Source organism: Typopeltis vanoorti, chromosome 13, assembly GCF_054136105.1.
Source record: "Typopeltis vanoorti isolate ZY-2024b chromosome 13, IOZ_Tvanoo_1.0, whole genome shotgun sequence".
In the NCBI taxonomy this organism is placed as follows: Eukaryota; Metazoa; Arthropoda; class Arachnida; order Uropygi; family Thelyphonidae; genus Typopeltis; species Typopeltis vanoorti.
This window is the reverse complement of record NC_143561.1, coordinates 45,093,146-45,117,500: the sequence shown is the minus strand read 5'-3', so window position 1 is coordinate 45,117,500 and position 24,355 is coordinate 45,093,146. Positions and strand designations below refer to the sequence as shown.

Sequence of the window (24,355 nt, the reverse complement as noted above, 5' to 3'; positions counted from 1 at the left end):
TACAGCCCACTTTGAAGTGTCTGAAGGTTGATCATTTTGGCAAATCGTGGCAAAACTTGCAGAGAACTCGTTATTTTTGTCACGTTCGTATAACTCGCTAAATGATCATTAAAATAATTATACAAAAATAGCTGCCACAATGATGGAATATTCTCAAAATAGTGTGGTAAACAGCGATAAGTTAAACGCCAGATAATTTCTTTTAAAAGAAAGGTGCAGTACTTAATACTATTTCAAAGAAACAACGTGAAATTTTATTAAATAATAATATGAAAGAAAAATTAGAGAATTGTATTCTAGGAAAATGGATTCTTTTGGGAATTTTTTTTCAATTCTGTTCTCAAAAGAAACAGATGTTTAATAAAATCATTTATCTTTTATAATAATGCACATTGGAACTTTAACATAACATTACTTTGTATGAAACGCGTCGAGGTTAACGGTATCTTTGAATTACAGTAGTTGTGTCGGAATTCTTATTTTTAATTCTTTTTCTTTATTCTTCTAGATGAATCCAAGCAATAATTTTTACACGTGGTGGTATCACCCACCAAAGCGTCTTCCACCCTTCTGTTGACCACAGTGCGACAAGTTCCGATTTATTTTTGTTGCAACTTCATACGCTCAGGAAAGTGCACAGCTGATGCGTCCCGTGGTATCAGGAGGGGATTGTCACAAGATGGGCAAACAAAGCAATCGAAATATGAAGACCACCAACCAGTATCGAATCCGAATTCCTCTAGAACCCCTAAAGGACGGTCCCAGTATGGATCCCAAAGAACGAACATTCCTCGAAGCCGCAGAAAGAGGCGACAGGCCCACTATGGTTAGGTGTCTCCAACAACCCAATCCCGTCAATGTTAACTGTACCAACATTCTGGGACGCAGCGCCATCCAAATTGCCGTCGACAATGAAAACGTGGAGATCGTGGAGTTGTTGCTCGAACAGGAAAGTGTCAAAATTGGCGACGCGCTTCTCTATGCAATTCGCGAAGGTGTTTATAAAATCGTCGAGATGCTCATCAACCATCCCAGTATAACCAGTGAAATGTTAGCCAACGACTGGGCTAAGACCCGACAACCAGGAGAGGAAAGTTCGGACTACTCACCCGATATTTCTCCCATCATTCTCGCCGCCCACTGCAATCAATTCGAAATTCTTCAACTGCTCCTTTCTAGAGGGGCCATCATCGACAAACCTCATCAACTATCTTGCGCGTGTCAGCGATGCCAAGAAGGCATGCATACAGATAGTCTCCGGTATTCCCTCCGCAGAATTCACACCTACAGAGCACTTGCCAGTCCAGCGTGGATGTCTTTAACTAGTGAAGATCCCATCTTGACAGCGTTCAAGGTATGATTAATTTATTCGTATAAATTTTTATCTTTGTATGTGTTAAATTATATTTGTTTAAATTAGTTTGAAAATTTACTATATTCGATGAGTATTAATTATTATTATTATTTGACACCTCCAGGGAGTCCTAAGACTCATCGAGTGAGGGCACCTACTCTACAACTCTCCGTCTCCGCCATTCAACCTCATCCACAACCGCCTCATATATACCAACGCCATCTACAGTCCACCATCACCACTATTATTTTCACAGACAATCACAAACATCCATGCCCACGTCGGGATTTGAACCGGCAGCCTTTTGGCTGGAGAACGGATAGGCTAACCACTCGGCCAACCAGGCCAGCAATTATACTCAATTATTTTCTTTCTTCTCTCTTTCTGTCTCTTTTGAGTAGTTGCGTGATTCCGATATAAATTGTATATTTCTAAGATTCCTCTCATTTGAAGTTTTTTAAAACAATTCAACGTAAATGCTAAGATTTACCGGTTCAATATCTCAATAATATTCTTTCGTGTATGATTTTCTTCAAAAGCTGAGCATTAGTTGGCATTCCCAATCAATAGAGTAGGAAGAAAATTCAAATCTAGTTTAGGTAGTTACTCGTTATCCATTTCATACTCTATGGTGTCCATCCTGCCCTATAGAGAGTAACGTAGGTAATTTTGTCAGTTAACTCTCATAGCCATTTCATAATTGAATATGAGTCTGTCAAAGGAGAGAGACTCGGTTGAGCTTAAAAAAAAAAAAAAAAAAATTCAAAGGAGACAGACTCCATTGATGAGACTCAGGATCCTGGACATATCCTGAACTTTCATGATATTATAATAAGTTATGAAGACAATGAGACAGAAACTTCTTTAAAAATGGGCTGTCCCAAAAATGCTTAAATTATAATCTGAGAACTATGCCCGAGGCATGGATTAGACTAACCATACATTTTTTTCAAGTCTCTAATTATAGAACCGTTTTACTTCTACGAATATGATTTATCTCGAAATTGCAGCTTTGTGATTTAGCAGGCATTTTGGACAGCTACTACAATAATGATAGCTTTGCTTGCATTAGGCGCAAGGAATAGCAGTTGAATGTAAGATGGGGCGGGTAATGTATTACCGTTCTGAATATTATATTATATAGTTTCCATAAAAGCGATGCAAGGGTCATTTGCGGTACTAGCAAATACTGTGAATGATAATTTGTAGTCTGAAGATTTTTATTCAAGGCGAACAAACTCAGTGTGAGGATGATGTATATCTCTGCATATATACAACTTCGAATTTAAATATTTTCGCGCATGCTCTAAAATAGCCTGAGTAATGTTACAGGGTCTTCATTTTTAAATAGTAGATTCGAAGTTTCTCACATTGCTTTGAATTGAATATACCATCCATTGCTTTTAGTAAAAACGCGAGCTTACTTAAAGCACTAGAATAAAATATAGACTTTCTGTCTCCCTCCATTTCTTTCTTGCTTTTCTTACTCGCTTTTCTGTTCCAGATATAATTTCTCTTTGTCGTATGCATTTTCATTCACCTCTGTTTTTCTTCCCTCACTTAGTTGTCATGGGAACTCGAGCATCTGGCTATGCGGGAGAACGAATTTAAGGAGATCTATGTGGAACTATCGAATCAATGTAAAAAGTATTCCTGTGATTTGCTTGACCTCTGCCGGAGTACCGAAGAGGTTATCGCAGTGCTCAATAAACGTTCCGACTCCGATTCAGAAGAAGATGATGTTCGACATCAGGATGACCCAGACAAACTGACTTTGTCTAGGTTAAAGCTGGCATTAAAGTATGAACAAAAGCAGGTAGGATATTTAAAATGGTCATGAAATTTTTTTCCTCATTTAGCTATTAATATATTAGGAGGTGAATGAAAAAAAATATTAATATCAAGAAAAATATTAATCACAATGATTATTTACTCATTAGCGATGCTTATAAGGCTTTTCAGGCCTTCCAAGTATGTTTGGCTTTCATAACCATCATTTTAATATGAGAAGGTTCTTATAAAGATATTTTGTATGTAAACTGAATGTGCTCTCTTGGACAGTATGTCTGATAGCTAGATGAAAAACATCCATTTCTGAGCGGGGGGTTAAAATTTCTAACAGTTCGTTTTGAGGGAGAATTATATTAAAATGAAAATTATTGTTTCAATGAATTCGGACAGAAATAAAATAATGAGACTAGGAAATAAAACAAGTAGGGGGGGCGGTAAACACATTTAAAGAGAGAGCGAGAGAGATAGAAGAAAAAATAGAAAGAGAGAATATACAAAGTAGATTTAAATGATTTTAATATTTCAGTTTGTAGCTCATCCCAATTGTCAACAGCTGTTATCGTCCATCTGGTACGAGGGATTGCCAGTGTGGAGACGGCGAAATGCCTTCATGAAGATCATCTTATGTGTCAGTATCATCGCTGCCATGCCGCTGGTGGCCCTTTACTACCTCATCTTTCCTCGTTCCAAATTAGGGAAGATTATCCGATCTCCTTTCATGAAATTCATATACCACAGGTAAGTGTGTGCGTTGGAACTTATTATGTAGGCTTAATAGTTACCTTCTTGATAGCGTGCGAATTGTTATTTTACCATATGAATGAAAATTAAATACCCGATGATGTGATAAATACTCGGATCTTCCACGTCATAAAAAGAATTAATTATATATTATTGTGCAATACGTTTTTATCATTTTATTGTTTCTCTTTGTGGAGGAACAGCACTCCCTTTTTTGATTCCATTATAAATCATCTGATAGATTGTGTTTTGTGTTTCTGCTAGCTCTGTCTTCTTCCAATGTCTTTTTCTCAGCATCACTTGAATGATTGAATATTTCATATAGTTACAGATGTATCTGTGTTTAAATATTTTTTTTTTCCTAAATAACTTTGGACCTATAGTATTTCAAACAATATATAATGATCTGAAATGATTTTCCAGGGATATTTTGGGCCTTAGCATCATATTTTCGTAAGGAAAAAGATTCAAATCAGTTGAGTCCTGCTGTTTCCATAACAACCTTATTCGTTTCCACATGTGGGTTGATATGTATGCAATGTGACGCAGCTCATTTTGTAGGCAGTGAGCGCGATTCCCTAGATAGAATATTAAAATGGATCTAAATTGCTTGGAACTTCATTTTTTTACATTTTTAGATAATGCAGTCGTAGAAATAAAACTAAGAAGAGCTTTTTACAGCATTTCTTCGACAAAAAATGCGAGTTGAAAGATGTTGTGGTATAATGCCACCGAATCACGATAAATACCAACACGACTTTAATATTCTTAAATCGAAGGAATGTTGGCCGATGCACTTTCTTCTTGAGAGTGAAGCTGGTTTTAAAATAGACGTCATTTGAATTTTAAAGTAATAAAACAGATTTCCATCCTCTAGATTCAGTTTTATAATGTTTTCAAATTTCATAGAATTAGTAATTTTCTTTTATTGAGTTTAGTAGAGGAGGATTAGGACACCGTTTTCCAATAACTACTGCCTACGTCATTCTTTTTTTTTTATTATTATTTCTTTCTAAAGGATTCTACTGCACAATATGTATGATCACCAACTTCCATACTTTTATATGTTCATTAGAATAGAACTCGCAACTACGTTTATTTCATATTATTATTTTCCCCTTGCCTTCCGCTATTAGATTTAAATCCCGCTTTCATGTCTTCTTGTTTCGAGAAAGAAACAGGAGCATACAAAAAAAAAAAAAAAAAACTTCAAATACCGGCGTGTCAAAATTAACACGTAAACATCTGTTCAATTATCAATTATGAATAGAATGGTCTGCACACAGTTGAGAGAACAATAGTTGGCAAAGTGCCAAGAAGAGTCAATTCATGTCGAAGGAGAGAAAGGAATAAGGCGATGTACGAATTCGTCACCAACACGCGAAATCGCGTGCTTTATAGGTAAAACAGTTATACAAGCAAAATAGTTACCACTTTAAAAACTAGAATGTTCATGAAAGAAAAGTTAATTTTCAGACGTCTAATAATAAACAGTCATCCCACAAAACGGATTGATTACCCTATTATCGGAATGGATTCGCCTTCTGACATGCGCAAAAGTGTCAAGGGTTCTCTCATCTCTCGTTGAACTATACACTTCATCACATTCATATTGTCTCCCCTTTTTTTATTGCTCATCCTTCATTACTTTTTATATGTGTAATATGATGCTTTCACTGAGTGTTATTAAATGTGTTATCAAATTACGGTTTTCCTTCAGTTAATTAATTTAATGATTAACTAATAACCTATGTAATGTTAAAAAAGTTAACTATCAACAAAAAGTAGCAATTCAAGAATACACCAGGAAACCATTCGCACGCTTACTAGCGCGCGTACACACACACACACACACACACACACACACACACACACACACACACACACACACACACACACACACAGAATATTCGACGATATTTTTATCAAACCTGACCTTATATGATTTCATTCTTCTTCGTTATCTTTACATTATAGCCTCGATAGGTTTAGACACAGCCTTTTCAATAGCAATCGAATATCTGCATTATATTAGTGATGAACTAATTAATAAACTATATTTAAGTATTCACTCTTGTTCCTGTTAATTGACCTCATCAAAGTGTACCAACCAAGGCATCACTTTCCCAGTTTAATCCATGAACATCCGCTGCATACGTTTAGCATTCATAAGAAATCTGGATGACTAAATCTGAGAATCATAATCCCACACGGACTGGTCTGACAAGGCACTTGTATAAGGGTTTGGTGTGTAATTACTAAACCAAATATCTCTGGGATTTAGCAATTGTTTTATCAAGGATCTGGGAGCACAGTTTCGGACAGATTCCAGCAAATATTTATATTTACATTTCTCCAAATTGAATGTTTATTCTTCCCCCCCCTCACCTTTCATTGTCCATTCATTCAGTGTTTTAAGATCATTCAGAATAGACTTCAGGTCACTAGGCAATTTACTACACGCTCTAAGTTTATATCATTAGCAAAGAGAGCATATTTTGGTATTAATACACATGCACTTCAATCATTAATAAATGTGAATAATAAAAATAGCCGGTCTGGTTGGCCGAGTGGTTAGCGTATCCGCTCTCCATCCAAAAGGCCGCGGGCTCGAATCCCGTAGTGGGCATGGATGTTTGTTTGTGAAAATACTAGTGGTGGTTGGCGATAGATGGCGTTGGTGTATATGTAGGTAGTTACGGCTGGTGGAGTGATGGAGACGGAAATCTGTAGAGTAGGTACCCTCCCTCGATGAGTCTTTGGACTCCCTGGAGGTGTTTATAATAATAATAATAGCCCCAAACCCCAACAGATTCCACACTTAATTACCTCATTTCCTAAAATCTTCAATTTAAACACATGATGTTTCCTCTTACCTACCAACAGATTATTTATCCATTTAGCTAAATAACCATCAATATCCCTTTGGCATATCTTTATCAGCTGGTTAATATATGAAACACTATTAAAGGCTTTGCTGAAACTAAGTAAATCAGAGTAGCCAATGCTACAATCCATCTCCTTCATAACCTCTTCATATAAAAAAAAAGTTAACATATTCGTCTTATTCTCTTCGGTCCTCAAGACGAGTTCTTGTCCAAAGAAAGCTTTTTCCTATATCAACAGCTTTGAAAGTCCAATGCAGTTCTCAGGGCTTTATGTCATGTTAATGTTAATGTTGCTTTTTTTTACTTGAATTTATAATCCTATTATAATTTCTGTAGGTTTATTGCAATTTTGAAAGCTGGTATTGGAGATTTGATTTGTTATCTGTTATAATTACCATCATCTGCCCATATGATAAGTGGGATTGTTGTTCTATTGACTTTTGCTCTTTTTGTTGAGGACAATGCTTTTCTAATGAATTTTTGGTTTAAAATTAAAAAAAGCATGGGGAGGGATTATCTTCATCTTTGCATAAATTCAACATTTTTATATTGAACTACTGCATTTGTATGCTCAGTAGTTTTAAACCAATCATAGCGTTTCAAATTCTATGTTTTCTTTGAATAATTTTGAATATTTGAATAATTTTTCTTGCATTGACAGAATCAAATGCTTGTTTAAAATCCGTAAAGGACTCTGCCCTTGTTCAATGCGATTTTGGCCAGACTATGAAGAGTAAAACTATGTTTAATTGTTGACATGTTTTTTTTTTTTTCAATGACAGATTATCTTCTTTCTTTAGCTGTTTGTAATTGTTATTTGGACGATTCTGTATTGTTTTCATAGTAAAAAGAATATTATTAAAAAGTTTGGTTAGTTGTCGAATGAGATCAGGTCCGCGATTGTTGTACAGCTCTATGAGTATTTCACCGATTCCAAGTGCGTCTGATGATTTTATTTGATTAAGTGAAAGGACTAGATCTTCCTCTAGGATTATGAATGCTGTATCTTTTTCACTGGTCGGTAGATGTTGGCGAAAGCTTTCTTTTTTAAAGATATTAAAGAAGTAATTGTATCAGATGTGTTCCATTTCACTAATATTTCCAGTGACCTTGTCTTAAGAATCTTTCGTGACGACAGATGAAGGAATGCAGTCTCTGATAATCTCTTTAACTGAAGAGTAGAGAAATTTTGAGTCGTGACGTAAATAAGCTTCTGTACATTTATATGCTTTATCATTCAGCCAATCTACTTTTGCATTCCAGCACATCCTGTCTAGCTGGTTTTCTAGGCTTCTGTAAAATCTGTTTTAGTCATTATACAGTTTATTCGAATGTTCTTTAGCCTGTCTTTTTCTGATCCCATAATCTCATTATTTCAGGTGTTATCTAGTTTTTTGTAAACTTTTAACAGGATCTTGGTAGATAAAAGTTCATAATTTGTATCCAATTGAGCAATAGGAACGATTTTGACATTCATAGCAAAGGAATTTGTATGGTAATATATGCTATTTTTAGTATTTGAGTCTGATAAAATCCAGGTGCATTTGTGAGCAGGTCTATGGTAAATCATGTTGGTTGTAACTACTATGAAATTATTTTCTCTACAAAAATCAACCAGATACTCCCCGCTCTCATTTGTTGTGTTTATTCCACATTTACCTATAACATCATACAAAAGATCTTGTTGTATGTTCTGTCAATTTCCTCTTGTAGTTTTTGATAGGAATCAATGATCTTCTTCTGAATATGAAGAATCAGGCGCATATATTTCTACTAAAGCATTTTAATAAAAGCTTTTATTTTTTTTGCTTGTGGTCTCATGGCTATGATTCTGGATGAGGTGCGATTAACTTCTACGACAATGTGAAAAAGTGATCTTTGAGCTATGACAGCTACTTCTCTTTATATCCAATCATTCCTGCCGGAGGAATATAATATTGAATGTTTCAGATTTATACACTGCTTGGAAAGAAGTCAACGAACGCCATAGTGTAAGGAACAAACAGCCATGGCTTCCTGGCAAAACAGCTACGAACTCGAGCAGTCCAAAGAATTCGAGGTTATCTTAATGTATAGAAACAAAAGTAATTAAAATAGGTTTTAAATAAGCGTCACTTAAATAAATGCAAATATATTTTAGTTTTCTGGGATTCAAATGACTGATGAGGGAAGTATGTGGTAGAATACTCTATGATGTCAGATTGAAAAAGTATTCTGTCAAACAGACCGGTTTCCTTCTATTCTTGTATTTATTTTCGTAAAGAAGCTTTCGTTAAGTTTTATTGAAGAAACTCTGGAAAGAATAAAGTAAAAAAAAAAAAAAAGTTCTTTTTTTTGTAGTAACTGTAATGTCTTTGTATAGAATTGGGTATGAAGTCACATGACAAAAAACAAAGTGTTAACCGCCTCTTATAGAACTATAACTCCTTGGCGATTAAATCTACCTCTTGTGCGTCTCCATTTCGGGGTCATTTGTTAGGACACCATCAAAATTTTCTGTTATCCGATAAACAGAGATGTGCGTAGCGGTGACAGTTCGCTCATCCATCACACTAGGATACGAATTCCAGTGATTGTCGACTGTCATCTCTTCCCTCCTTCACTTCTCCGTCTTGATGTCCTTTTCATGGAGGCAACTCTCTCCTCTTCGATTTTCTTGGCTCTAATGACCGTCGAAACGAAGTCGGCTGTTTTCTGAGAATAATGGAGTCGTCCTTTAAGTGGATCTGGAAGCACAGTTCCAGACAGATTCCAGCCACATCTCATGACCTAATTTTACGTCTCTAAGATTAAATCAGTTAATATCAAGGCTTATTTATAATAGTTAGTGTCCAACATCGAATGATGTGTACTTTTTCTTGACTCTGGTTTTTTTACCAAATGCTAAACAAGAAAGCTTCTTAAATATGTTAAGATTTCAAAAGATAACTTTATATTATTTATAAATAAATACAAAATTTATTTATTTATAAATAAATAAATACATATATAATAAATAAACAAAATTTAATGAGATATTTAAGATATATATTATTTTCTATTATACTAATATTTTGAGAAGTAAACCTTAAAAATAAAAAAACACCAATTAAAACTAGTGATGCATAAAATAGATATAAAACAAATGCGAACAGATCTTTGTGGGTAACAAATGATAGGTTGTTTACTTATTTTAAGTATTTCAAAAGTTGAAACTATTGAAATATTGAAATATAATTGAAACACTATTGAAATATATAATTTTCAGGTATTAGAGCAAATTTTCAGGTATTAGAGCAAATATAATATAATATATATATAATATTTCAAGCAGGCACTATTGAAACAATTTTCAGGTATTAGAGCATCAAATATAATATATAATATTCAAATTAAGTGGAAAGTGGATATTAATGTTGGATTCAACAGAATCCAAATTATTTCAAAGCCGAATAGAGAAACTACAAGAGTTTCGTGCCGAATAAATATAGAAACTATAAAAGTTTCGCCTTAAACTTTCGAAACTTTTATAATTTCTATATTCGGCACGAAACTCTTGTAGTTTCTCTATTCGGCTTTGAAATAATATTGGATTCAACATCCACTTAATTTGAATAATTTTGCATGGCCGAAGTGAAGCCTTTTGGCACTCTTTTTTTCAGTAATCAAATATAATATGTATGTAGTACACATAATGTTTATTTTCCCCCCATCACGATCTCTCAAGGATCCCTTAACGACATCACAAGGAATACTAAAGTTCCGCGGTTGAAAAATCCTTGTATAAAATCTCGTGCAGTGCGAAACCGTGTTATACAGGACTACGAACTGGCACAAAAAAGTGAATTGCAATCAAACCGCTTAAAAAATACTGCATTTTATTTTATAACTATCGGAATAATAATAACTGAGCAAACGTCTTATAAATTGCAATATTTATATGGTCGATAATGAACGTTCATTTAATATTCTTCCCTTCGTAGCTGCTAAGCACAATAATAATGGATGACTGAGAATGTTACTAAACTAATTAGATTCTTAAACTTACAGTGCCTCCTTTGGATTCTTCTTACTACTGCTCGTTCTGGCATCCACACGGACAGAAGGAAGTGAGAGAGCAAGCCAAAATATCAGGGGTCCTCCTCCTTCTGGTGTAGAGTGGCTCATTTTCTTCTGGGTCTCAGGTGAGGGAAGGCTAAAATTTCCACTTAAGTTTGCTTAGAATTAATAATAATAATAATAATAATAATAATAATAATAATAATAAATCTATCTTTCTTATTTTAGGTATGGTATGGGCTGAATGCAAGCAGTTATGGGAAGAGGGACTCAAAGCCTATATCCGACAGTGGTGGAACTGGCTGGATTTTCTCATGTTGTCTCTCTATCTGGCCACCTTTTCACTAAAAGCTGTCGCCTACTTCCAAATACGAAGTGATCGCTATGGTCCCAGGATACTTGAGCGTGGTCGCTGGCCAAACAATGATCCTACCTTAATCTCGGAAGGGGTATTTGCTGTGGCAAATGTCTTTAGTTTTGCCAGAATTATTTATCTTTTCCAGACAAATCCTCATCTCGGACCACTCCAAATATCACTGGGTTGTATGGTCATTGACATCGCCAAATTTCTATTCATTTTTTTCCTTGTGCTCACCTCATTTGCTTGTGGTCTCAACCAGCTTTATTGGTATTATGATTCCAATACCGAATTCTGTGAGACAAAAGTCATTGGAGGAGAGACTGTTACGTTTAATTGCCAGTACAATCCAGATGCATTTATGACGTAAGTATGGTTTTCTAAAACTGCAATATTTTTTGAATATATCAAATTGTTTATTATGTAAGTTAGCAAAGAAAATTATTTGGTTGAGCATTTAAGAATTATATTTCATTCATAAAATCATTTTTCTATTCTGAAAAAGAATAATTTATATTGCAATTAACATTTATTAAAAATGTTAAATGCCTGAATTATCTTTAAAATAAATTCTAAACACTCTACACACCTTTAGATATTTAATATAATATCATTTCAATTACTTAATCATTTACTACTAACGTAAAAGATTCCTTCTATCCAATACCCTTGGAGGGTAATGGATGGCTATGCTGTTCCAATGAAGTTTAACTGAGGTTCGGCTGTTGCTGTTAACCCCCAAGGGCGCTGAGACTGAGATTCGAGAGTTATGAGTTCGCTCTCTTAAGGTTTTTGCCTTAAGAGAGTAATTTGAGTCTCCGGAGAAAGTGTTCTCCTGCACGGCCCGCTGAGGGGCTTTGTCGGTGAATGCTTTTCTTCGGAATATGAGCTGTTCTGCTCGGTGTGGGCGAAAGGCCATCATGAGTGGAGCCAACGCTGAGATGGACGGTCTTTCGCCCACGATAGAGTGGCCTAGGGATCGTCCGAATTTTTAGAGACGGCTTTACCTTTAAATATGGCAATGCTGTAGCTAATGAAGTTCTAACGGAGGCTCGGCTATTGCTGTCCTCTACAGATAACGGGGAAGATGAAAAGCATTCTTGCTTCGCCCCTTTAAGCCAGTCCTTATAAGGACTTACGTAAAAGGTCGGGAGGGAAAGAATCGACCGTTAGATGCGGTGATTAATTAATAACCTTGGAGGGTAATGGATGGCAATGCTGTAGCCAATGAAGTTCTAACTGAGGCTCGGCTATTGCTGTTACCCTCCTGCTATGATCAGAGATTTAATAGCTCAATAATACCTTATCCCTACACTGTCCTCTACAGATAACGGGGAAGATGAAAAGCATTCTTGCTTCGTCCCTTTAAGCCAGTCCTTATAAGGACTAACGTAAAATATTGGTTACAGACATTTTAGAATTCTTTTATATTTTACTACTAACGTAAAATATTGGTTATAAACATTTTAGAATGCTTTTATATTTTAGAATGCTTTTATATTTTAGAATGCTTTTATATTTTAGAATGCTTTTATATTTTAGAATTCTTTTATACCACTAATGTAACATATTAATTATGGAGATTGGTCAACAGAATACTCTGATATTTGCTGGATATTCTTCCTATAAAATTTCAACATAAAAGTGGTCTAAAATTACCAGTCAATGTTTAGTTTGGATGTACGTAATTGCTGACTCTTCCTTAATGGATTTTTTCACTTGGAGTTATGCAGCCAACACAAACACATATTGGATGTTTCCATGCAGTAACCGCATCCTCTCCGAAGAGGAATGAACATTGTGTACGTAGAGGTCAGCCAGATGGACGTTTCTCATGCTAACTTGCACGTGCGGTAATACAGGCATCTCCTACCGTGAATGGAACATCTGTACTCATTAGTTATTTGCGGAGTGAGAAATGAAGATCTCCTTCGCGGAACTTCGAAAACTGCAACGTGCTTGGAAGAGTTTTGATTAACATGCTACAAAGGAGACGAGACTAATGATGGAATTAATTTGATGGCGTAGTAACGAGGTGTCAACTAAAAAATTAAATCTGCTATTATATAATTGCAAAATAAAGAAACCTATCTATTAGTTTCCTTCACTGCTAATAGCATTTTGAGATTACTGAATTAAAACGAATCAAATTATCACGTGATTTTTTTGTCAATCGTTGTTAATGCAGACAATATATCTATGTCTTTCAGTAATTAGATCAACACCTAGAAACAACTCTTTAAATTAGATGAAATAGATCATCAGTTTAATTAAAAATGAAAATGTAAAATGAACATGATATTCTGTATATTGTAGCATGATTTTCTGTTTATTTGAACCGGTATTTTACTAAAGATTTGTTTAACGAAATGACTTGTGATTTTCAGAATAGGGAACACTTTTGCCACACTCTTCTGGTCTTTATTTGGGATAAGCTCACCAAAAAGCACCGATCTGGTTGAAGATGATGTGTTCATCGAAACTGTAGGTCAAGGATTATTTATGTCATACCACGTGACAGCGATTATTGTCCTCATAAATATGCTCATTGCCATGATGACTAAATCCTTCCAGGTGATTGAGGTAAGCTGAAATTTCTTGATCACACAGTTGAATTTAAAGTATTAATTCTGAGGAATTTAATTGTGGTTCACTTATCTATCAGTAGTAAAGTGTAGCTAATATATTAATAATTAATGATCACGAACGACTAACTTGATTAATTAACAGTAGTTCTTTTAAAGACACGTGATTAAACACAACAAGGCTTGAGAACCATACGTGCCTACTTAGTCTGGGATAAAGTGACAACATAATGAAGAATTAGTTGGCAAAATAAAACTAATTACAAGAAAAATAAAAATAATTAATTACGGAATGTGTAAGTAAATAAAAAAGAAAAAATGCACAGAAATTTAGAAAATCAGAAACTGCCGGAATAATCAAGTAGATTGGAAGAGTCTGATGAATAGTCTTCATAGCTTCATGAAGTTGCAAGTTTGAATTCTCATTAAAATCTGAAAATCGGAATTTCTCCTATTGAAGTGATCTGATTTTATTGGAATATGGCGATCTTCGGTATTCTTTGTTTCCGGGTTTTTTTTCTGAGTGTGTAGGCCAAAGTTATCAGTCTGATCAAAAATTATATTTGAGGTGAAACAAAAGGTTCTAACGAAATAAATAATTCATCTACAACTGTTATTAAATAGTAGCTGGCTAGCAGAGACATCCCTGCATTGATATGACTGCAGGTTTTCATTCATTTTCTGAATTTGAGATCTGAATATATTACTGTATTTAGCTGTAGGTGTTCTTTAAATAAGTCTTTCTTTTTTGTGACCATCTTCAAGGTGTAGCGACAATTTCATCGCATGACCATGTGTTTGGCGGTAATAATTTCCGTATTTACACATCCACTGATATCCATAAATTAATAACCAAGTGAAAAATTCATCGCACAGTTTTTGAGTTATACGGTAGTCTACCCGACCAGATACCTGTCCAAACCATTACTCTCCCTCCACCATAAGTTTCCATTCACGTAAAAGTAGGGGCTTGATTTCGTGTCTTTGGTTCTCTACAGAGCAGAGCAGGTCTAATATCGCTTTGAAGAACTAATCGGGACTTATCTGCAAGCAATATCGACCCCGTTGTTCTTGAGTCCAGTTGACGTGGAACCTGGACCATTCTAAAGTTCTCTCCCTTGGCGTGAGGATAGCGGTACGCAGATTTTCGTGAAAACGAAAGCAAATATTAATGTGCTTTCGTTTAGGCAAGCCGATAATCAGAGATATTGGTCACTCACTGCGGTTTTGCTCGTAGCCTTCCTTCATTCTATCTCTGGAATGCTGTTTGCGACTGTTGGAAAATTGGTTGTACAGAAACCATGGAAGGACTCGCATGCAACCACTTGGCTATATTCTTGACTTTCGCAGGCCTCTACGTCTTAGACTGACTCGCCACCTGCATTGTCTTGGCCATATTCAGGAACTTCTTTACAACCAGACTCAGTGCAATTTTTACATAATGTATCCGACTGACATGTGTTTTCCTTCTCCCAAAGTTATCGCGATTTCTCTCTTTATTTATTATAACAAGTGTTTATCCTATTGAACATCTTAGTTATCAGTGTCACATCCAACAAACAAATTAATTTTAACGTATCTTTTGGGCATGACACAGGACACACTCAAGCAGGACATATTCCAAGACAATTTTTTCGCACGTCAAAAATTTTTTTGGCTAGATGGGTGAAGCAAAATTGTTTTTCATATTCCCGGTCATTTGTAGAAGAAAATGTATGGATGGAGTAATATAGAGCTATTAGCTCTGATCATGGCAAGAGGGTAACAGCAATAGTCGAGCCTCAGTTAAAATCATTGGCTACAGCATTGCCATCCATTACTTTCCCTGGGTAATGGATGTTGTCGCCTCGTACGACATGCATGGACTGCAGTGGGGCTATTCTTATCCCTGACACCACACGGGGTAAGTCAAAAAAAATATATATATATATATTTTTTTTTTTGACTAGATGTGTGAAGCAAAAATGCTTTTCGTATTCCCCATTATCTGTAAAGAAAATGTATGAATAGGGTAATATAGGGCTGTAAGCTCTGATCATGGCAGGAGGGTAACAGCAATGGCCGAGCCTCAGTTAAAACTTCATTGGCTACAGCACTGTCATCCATTACCCTCCCTGGGTACTCATTTTAGTCGCCTCGTACGAGATGCATGGGCTAGAGTGAGGCTATTCTTATCCCGGCCATCACACGGGGTAAGTCAAAAATTGACTGACTGACAATTGACATTTATGTCTTTAGGGGAAGTAAGATGCTTTTCTTATTCCCCGCTATCTGTTGTGGTTATAATAAGGGTAGAATTTATGAGCAGTTTGCTCTCCCAGGATGGGCATGGACATTATGCATCGCTGCAGAAAGTTAGAATGACTTTTGGTCTTTTATATTTCAACATATCTGTAGCATCGTATGCTATAGCTTGCTGCACTAGATCATTGGGGTGTATGGACGTCTTTAGGAATAACTTAGTTGCTAAAGATTGTAGGAAGGAGAAAATATAAGGAATATTTGTATCTCTATAAAGTTGATTGTTTCTAACATACCATGGGGCGTTCAGAAGCATTCTCAAGCACTTGTTCTGTACTTGTTGTATTTTGATATTGTTAGTATTAGAGGAGAGGCGTAGGTGTTGATAGGACGAACCGTCATCTGGTATAGCTGCAATTTGATTCTGTTACTTAGCTTGCTATTTCTATTTATTATATTATTTTATTATTTTATTTTAGCGAATAGATCTGAGCGATGGCTTTAGACGCCTTTGCGCACATAGACTTGATGTGTTAAGTCAAAAATAGTTCTCATTCAAATTATTAATAATTTTAACAAATAAAAAAATTATTACTGTGTTCTAACTTTACACTTTTTTGCTTGTAATAATAAAATTTATTAAATAGAACTAAAATACTACCTTTAAGTCTACAAATACAATATTATTTTATATAATTTATTAGAAATATTTGTCTTAAATAGCATTGTACACGGAACATATTCGGATACAAAATAATGCCATATATGTACTTGCAGAGTACATGATAAAGAATCATATGGAAAGATGATAAAACGTATTGCTGCTATAATTAACAATGCTATTAGACAACTAACAAGACCTTGGAAATGCACAAAGCTGCAGACTTGTCTCTAGAGGAACATTTGTTGTAATGACATGAGTTCATTAGGGAAGGATCGATTTGTGGAAGTGGCTAACATTTAAGAAGAAAGTCACAGAGTTAGAATATGACAATGGCATTTAGAAAAGATACGCAAAGAGTACCAGATATCAGAATTTTATGAATAAATCTCAAACTTTCGGGTAGATTTTTATATCTTTCAATTTTAAATATCCTCTCAAAAACGATTGAATTTTGTTTTTAATTTTGAATATTATGTAATATATTTTACCGTTTAGTAAACATAACTATTTTTTTAGAGTTACATATTTATTGCAGATCTTTCTTGTGAGCTGTAATTCATTTCCCCCTCATATCTGCATTGGTAACGCCAAAAAGTTTTTCAAGTTGGATACAAAATCAATTCGTATTTATTCAAATTAGAATTGGACACATCCGCAGTCCATCCTTCTGGAGATGGTTATATGTTACATTTTTAGGTCTCTTTCTAAAAATATAATCACCGATTTCAGAAAAATTAAAATTGAAATTAAAATATTGTATTTTAATCTTTACTGAAAAGGAAACACAAGTTTCTATCGAATACTACTCGCCGTTTTGATGTAACGGCAATATTTTATTGAATGCCGATAACGATAATGTAATAATTTCCCTGTGAAATTGTTGTTCCCATAGGCCCAACTATTTTTCATGTTGGTGAAGAACACTTGTATTTTTTTTTACCAAAGTCTGGAGTTTCATATCCAAAGAAATCAACTGTTTAAGTATCGGTATATTTGTTTTTCGGTCAACCGAAGGATTTAGAACGTCTCCAATCTGCTAAAATTTCTTGTTATGTTACATGTAATAATAATAATAAAAAAATCATTCGCATGCAATCTCTGCCCACCAACAAGTTTGGCCAATGGTCCCAAAACATGGATGGAAATGATCAAGAAAATATTTAATTCGAATGCCTGCTGTATGATAAAAAGTCAATGATTTTAGTATAGTTCGAACCGTGTTAGTAAAATAGGAATAATTTAATAGTGAAAGCGCATCACCAGTTTGTGTTGGTGGAAAACGAAGAATTCTCCTGCATGCCTCGTGTTTCATAAAAACATGGGGCACGCAAGAAATAAAATAAAAAAGACCAACGACCTATATACAATTTTTCCTGTGCATTAGTTGTCCCTGAGGTACTGCGATATATATTATGAAGCAATGCACTGCGAATGCTCTATTTTTTATAAAGGATAATGTATATATTCATTTATATTTTATAGCCAGATTATATTTTCCTGAGAGGTTATGAGAATATAACCTTCGGGTTTGGAGTTGCCTTTAGAAGATGGGAACAGCACTACTTTAAAGATATGAACCCAGCCTCCTGGGTTCATATATTCGCCTTTTATTAGTGCATTTTAGTTTTACTGGCCTGAATGCAGTTTCGAACTGTTCGTTCTCATCAAAGACCAGGCAGAAACTATAAGAGGGCAAAAAAAAAAAAAAAAAAATCTCTTAAACCGTAGCAAGCATCCATCTCATGTTAGAAAGTTATATTATTCATAAGTGAACTTTCGTGATACAGTTGCTTTTCATTAACCGACATATAACTCGACTTGAAAAGTGTTAATTCTCAAGCGAAGTCAGCAAGGAAGAGTATTCCTAGTACTCAAACCATTTGGAAATTAATGCGAGTCGAATATTCCAAAGGCTTTGATTTTGGATCATAGAGAAAATGTGGACGGAATCGAAGTCCGTAAATGGTCCGACGACATCGTTAGAATACGAAACAGTTTTGCTGTACTTGGAGATTATTGGCAAAGGCTTGAAAATCGACAGTTTTCTACAAAAACGGTTCTAGTACTAGAGAAAAAAGGAAGGGACTCGAGAGAATCCCTGGTAAGCCCTCTGCGTGCAATAATGAATTCTGATGATAATTTATTTATCAACATTGAGGTTGTTCAAGTAAATGTTTTTATTTGCATCGCACGCCAGGATCTGAACCGACTTTCTCTAGGAAGTTTTGCATTGCACTTTAGAATGATTTTCGAGATCCACCGACACGAGCGCGAGTAGAAGTTCCAGGATGGTCATGAGACAAATGAACTCCTGGAGCAGGAATAGACTGAGCTATATAGACTTGTTGGGCACATTCCTGTGCCCAACAAATTTAGTAAGGATTATGCAATCAAATTCCAATTCCACTCAGACACTATTGAAAAATCACGAAATATCAATGCTGTCTTGTTTTTTTATGTTAAACTTTCTTTAACTGCCAAAATATAAAACAAATAAAAAAAAGAATTAGAAGACCAAGAAAGCGATAGCATGAGACCAGTAAAGGCCAATTGGCCTAACATCCATGAGAGGAGAAGAAGAAGACTTTCATTGAATAAACAAGTTTCAAGTTGAGAGGTACAGTCCTTAGTGCATTCCCTTAAAATACATAACCTCTTCCTGATACTTCTTACTGGTATCAAGTTTCCTATATCGAGCCAACTTTATACTAATAAAAGATATCAAGTTTGCTCCATAAATCACACTTCTGCTTATTGTTCTACTTGAATGCTATTTTCCTGTCTTTTTCTCTTCTTCTTCTTCTGATATTCGTTGTTAACATATTTTCACCATCATGATATCCCAAATCAGTTATTGAATATTTCTCTCGTACTTCTGTCTTAAAACATTTAGTCATTTCCTTGTAGTTCTGTTGCTGGATACGTAACTAAAGGAACACCTCAGAACTTCTTTAGTTACTTCTTTCTTTCTTTCTTATAATCTTCTTATACACTTTCGAATTTCATTGCTTAACCATAAATCCATTCTATTTATTCCTCTTAATTTTCTAAGCTTAATTTTCATGCATGTAAACTCTTAAAGAATTTACATGCATGTAAACTCTTTAACAACTTCGAAGCACAGTTAATCTCCTTCTATAGCAGTGGCTTATGCAAACGTATATTAATATACGAGTTATTGCTTGCATATCTCATAGTCTTCGGGATATTCATTTTCCTTAACTGGCACTTTCACCTACATACTTCGATGTTGTCACCCATGTAATTACATTAGACAGTTTACCCCTGAGAGATAACGGTTAATGGCAAATGATATCCAAAATCTTTGAAAAATATATGAGAGGATGATGTACTTAAAATATTCCAATATGAGAAATTTGTTTTTGACCTTCCGAATTTATCAGAATTAACTTTAAAATACAGTAGCTAAAGAGAACCACAGAGATTTTGAAGAGAATTTTTTTTTTAAATTTGATAAATCACAGGCAACTGTTAAACAGAATATTCCGTAAACATGATCGTTTTTTAATGGTAAGTTAATTTTATTGCCAAGTGTGAAATTAACACCTTCTTATTGGATGCATGAAGGGACTTTAAATGTTCACACTTTTCATCTCTGGATCGGGGAAAATAAAAATAAAAAAACCGGATTATCTATCTAGCCCACAGCTCGCGTGTTAATGTTGGCCACACGAGCGTATATATCTAATCATAAAAACAAATAAATTGCTAATTTACAATAAAAAAAATTATGATTGTCATTTCGATGCAGGAACATTTAAAATATTTTTTAAAAATTCGGTTTATATTTATTACGTCTAGAAATATAATAAATATTAAGTCTAGAAATAAATATAATATATAATATATATCTATATTATATTACATTATATTATATTATACATAAATTCAAAGCCAAACGGCTATTTTTCTGTCAGGAAAGATATCGTAGATATAAGATATCTATGATTAATCTATATTATATTATATTATACATAAATTCAAAGCCAAACGGCTATTTTTCTGTCAGGAAAGATATCGTAGATATAAGATATCTATGATTAATTCTTAGAAAGCAAATATCATAGATATAAGATATCTATGATTAATTCTTAGAAAACAAATATTTTTGTTCAATATTCAGTTTACGTTTATTAAATCTAGAAATAAAAATAAGGTGTCTATTATTAATTCTTAGAATTAATAACAGATGCCTTTATTTTAAATATTTCTAAAAGGATTTTAAATATTATTATTCTTCCAATGAGAATCCTTAAAATAAGTTTCAAATATATTGGGTACTGCAGGGAGGAAATTCAATCCTTCTAAATGGTAATAGGATGCCATCGTTTTAAATTATTTTGTTTTTCCATTTCATAAATTATGCTTCGGCTTTTATTTTAAGGAAATTTCATTTTTCTAATGTCGGCACGAATGTTAATTTTTACAGCAGTTCTTTTATGAAAGACATTTTGTGTAAACAAAATTAAGTTTCTAACGTGAGCTTGGTTTTCGATGTTTTTTTTTTGCATACAAATACTGTCTAGTAGCTGGTGGTTCTGGATTGGTTACTTAAAGCATGTAACCTCGTAGAATGGAGCACTTCGATTACGGTAATTATTTTACCATCACAAGAAGTACTTCTCTCTACAGACTGATAGAATAAAATAATAAATACATCTTTTTAAAATGAAATACTTAAATTAATATTTATAAATTGTATATCAATAAAAAATATTTATATATTTATACACACCGCTTACTTACAAGAGTTTTAATATGGTTGTTGTTTATATGGTTTAATAAGAAATATGGTTGTTGGATTTCACAGACCTAAATCGTATAGTGTGGAATAAGGGAATTATCAGCCAATAGGCTAAAAACAAAGCAAAAATTTCAGTTCGTTCACTTACAGGCACAGTAACGGTAAAAACGACCTGTGAACGATTTTCAATGGGTGCTTTCAGACCGCGGGAAACATTAGACAACACCATTAAAACGAATTTCATGCCGAATCACTATTGACTAACTTTAATTATCGCAAGAATTTCTTCAAGAAGGAAAGATGGTTTTTCTTTTAGGTTGTTTATTGTTACTAAAGTAGAATAAGACACCATTAGAGTACTTCAGACTTATCGTACGCCTTTCTGTTGCAAGCAACTTAAACGAAAACATCAGAAAGCACTTAAAAACTTATTGTGCAATGAAGATAACGTTTTTTTTTTTTAATCAGCTATTTTCTCAGTTAATTCTTACTCACTATACTATAATCGGCCTTCAAAATGTTTTGAAGTTTTTCTTTACTAGTAAACATTAACTATCATTTGTATCCTTTGATAACCTAATCATTTTATTTTTTATAATATATTATTAGCAATGCTCATAAAATAATTTTTTAAGGCCATTGTGAGATCTAAGTCTAGATCTCATTGTCAATACCTAGATGTAGATCTCTGTGATGACAATGAGATTTTCATTCCGAATTTTTTAAGATAAACAACGACAGAAGCGATCAGATAAACAAATAAAGTATGTAAAGGATAAATCTAACAATTCTACTTCAGAAACTGAGAAATTTTCAGGGGAATTTTTCCTACTTTAGGAAACTTGTTTTTAATTCAGTAACGCAAGAAAATCGACCATAGAACTCACGTTATTCAGAATAATACCATTTAGAACTGAGGATGGAATACAGCTGTAGTTGGCTACTGTACACTTTCCTGGTAGTCTTCAAATCATCGTAAGTCCTAAACTCAACTACTACCAACAATCGCTTCCTAAGGGCTAAAATGTTGTGCCTACTCCCTTTGGTCGCAAATTTACTTATTTTTCCACAGTTGAAAAGCACCTCACAGTTTTTAATTTTTAGTTATAATGTTGTTTCATAAAGAATATTTTAAATGTATACTAATATATAAATTACAAAACAGAAATGTTTACTTTAGTGCATTCCTGATGCTTTCTCTGCTTTTCGAGGAGTGTATCCCATACTTCCACACCCAAATTAATAATATTTTATTTTTTATGAAGAGTAATTTAATCATTTTTTTAATTTTCTTTATTTGGCTCGACTAGGATCATGCTGATAGAGAATGGAAGTTCGCCAGATCTAAACTGTGGATGAGTTATTTTGATGAGGGTTCCACTCTTCCTCCTCCATTCAACCTGATCATCAGTCCCAAGTCGATTTATTTTTTCCTTAGAGGAACTAAGAAACTCGTAGTAAGAATGTGCTCACGTGGAACAACTCTTCTGAAAAGACAGGCTTTCGATAGGAGTGCCGTTAAAGTTAGTGTGCCTCTGTGTAATTTTCATGTTTTATATGTTGTTTTATGTTATAACTTAAATTTCATGAAATCATAATTTCGTGCCAGGAATCCCTGCATGAAATTACGATTTCTTAAAAGAACTGGTCGATGGACTGAGTCCTTGACTCTTTATCCCGTCATCTGAATGAAGAGAATCTGTGTGGATGGAGTGTTATCGAGCTAAAAGCTCCAGTCATGGCTGGGCAATAGCCGAGCCTCAGTTAAAACTTCATTAGCTACAGCATATTTGCCATTCGCTACCCTGGAAGTCCTGAAAAGGACTTTTTTCATTATCGAAATTACGATTTCCTTATAGTCCTTATAAGGACTGGCTTAAAGGGGCGAAGCAAGAATGCTTTTCATCTTCCCCGTTATCTGTAGAGGACAGTGTAGGGATAAGGTGTTATTGAGCTATTAAAGCTCTGATCATGGCAGGAGGGTAACAGCAATAGTAGCGGAGCCTCAGTTAGAACTTCATTGGCTACAGCATTGCCATCCGTTACCCTCCAAGGGTATTGGATTGAATGAATCAATCACCGCATCTCACGGTCTACCGAAATTACGATTTCTCCATTAGTGATTTAATTGTATTATTTTGATATGAACATTTTAAAGGTGCATTATTTATTTTTCGAAATATTTGAAATCGTTTCATATTTTTAATGATCTAATTTGAAATTATGTATAAAATATAAATTATTTCATTATTTTTAAAAATAAAATAGTGAATGAAAGTTATTGCCAAGAAAAAAGTTATATCAACAAGATACCTGCACTCTAGAATTATCAATTAAAAATCATGAAGTACAGTACTTATTTTAACATTAAAATGCCTTATCTACTGGGATTTTCTCAAATGAATCTAGAGTTAACTGCCATATTACCTGGATACGAATTTCTCTAGAGATAGGTGTTCGTTCTTTATATTAGTGCATAAATCATGTGAAACGCCCTTAGCCCAGAGTTGGCGCTTGTTTTCCTTTCGCTGAAGACTTTTCTAGAATCAAAGTTACTTGTTGCTTGCCATAGGCAAAAACCCACACACTATGTAGAGTAATCCAATCAGCCCTTTTAAGACATCTCCATACAGTATATTGTCACGTTTACAATTTACAACTAAGCTAAAAACCAACAAACAAACCGCTAAATCAGCTGATATGTATGTGTGCACATGCGCTCTCGATTATTATGTAAATAGGTAAATATTTCCATAATGTAAATATTTATTTACATATGACAATATGTAAATAAAATTTTAAAAAATAATAAAAATCAAAGAGAAATCATTTGCTCAAGCAGGTCACTAATCTACTATAATTTTACAACCTTCCATGTGTGGGAGTTACATAAAAATATTTTGTTACCTATCTGTTAACATATAAAAGCT

General features: G+C 34.2%; 1 protein-coding gene across 2 annotated transcripts in view; it reads left to right on the top strand.

Moving 5' to 3' along the window:
• The first annotated feature begins 643 nt into the window (after positions 1-643).
• The window catches only part of LOC150100112 (transient-receptor-potential-like protein), an 88,022-nt gene continuing 64,310 nt past the window's right edge, over positions 644-24,355 (top strand). For both annotated transcript variants that reach the window (XM_090402965.1, XM_090402966.1), the window contains exons 1-7: positions 644-1,354; positions 2,919-3,170; positions 3,672-3,883; positions 10,804-10,937; positions 11,041-11,536; positions 13,558-13,753; positions 22,736-22,948. In XM_090402965.1, coding sequence (XP_090259091.1) covers positions 644-1,354; positions 2,919-3,170; positions 3,672-3,883; positions 10,804-10,937; positions 11,041-11,536; positions 13,558-13,753; positions 22,736-22,948 — 2,214 coding nt within the window. The remainder of the gene's footprint in view (positions 1,355-2,918; positions 3,171-3,671; positions 3,884-10,803; positions 10,938-11,040; positions 11,537-13,557; positions 13,754-22,735; positions 22,949-24,355) is intronic.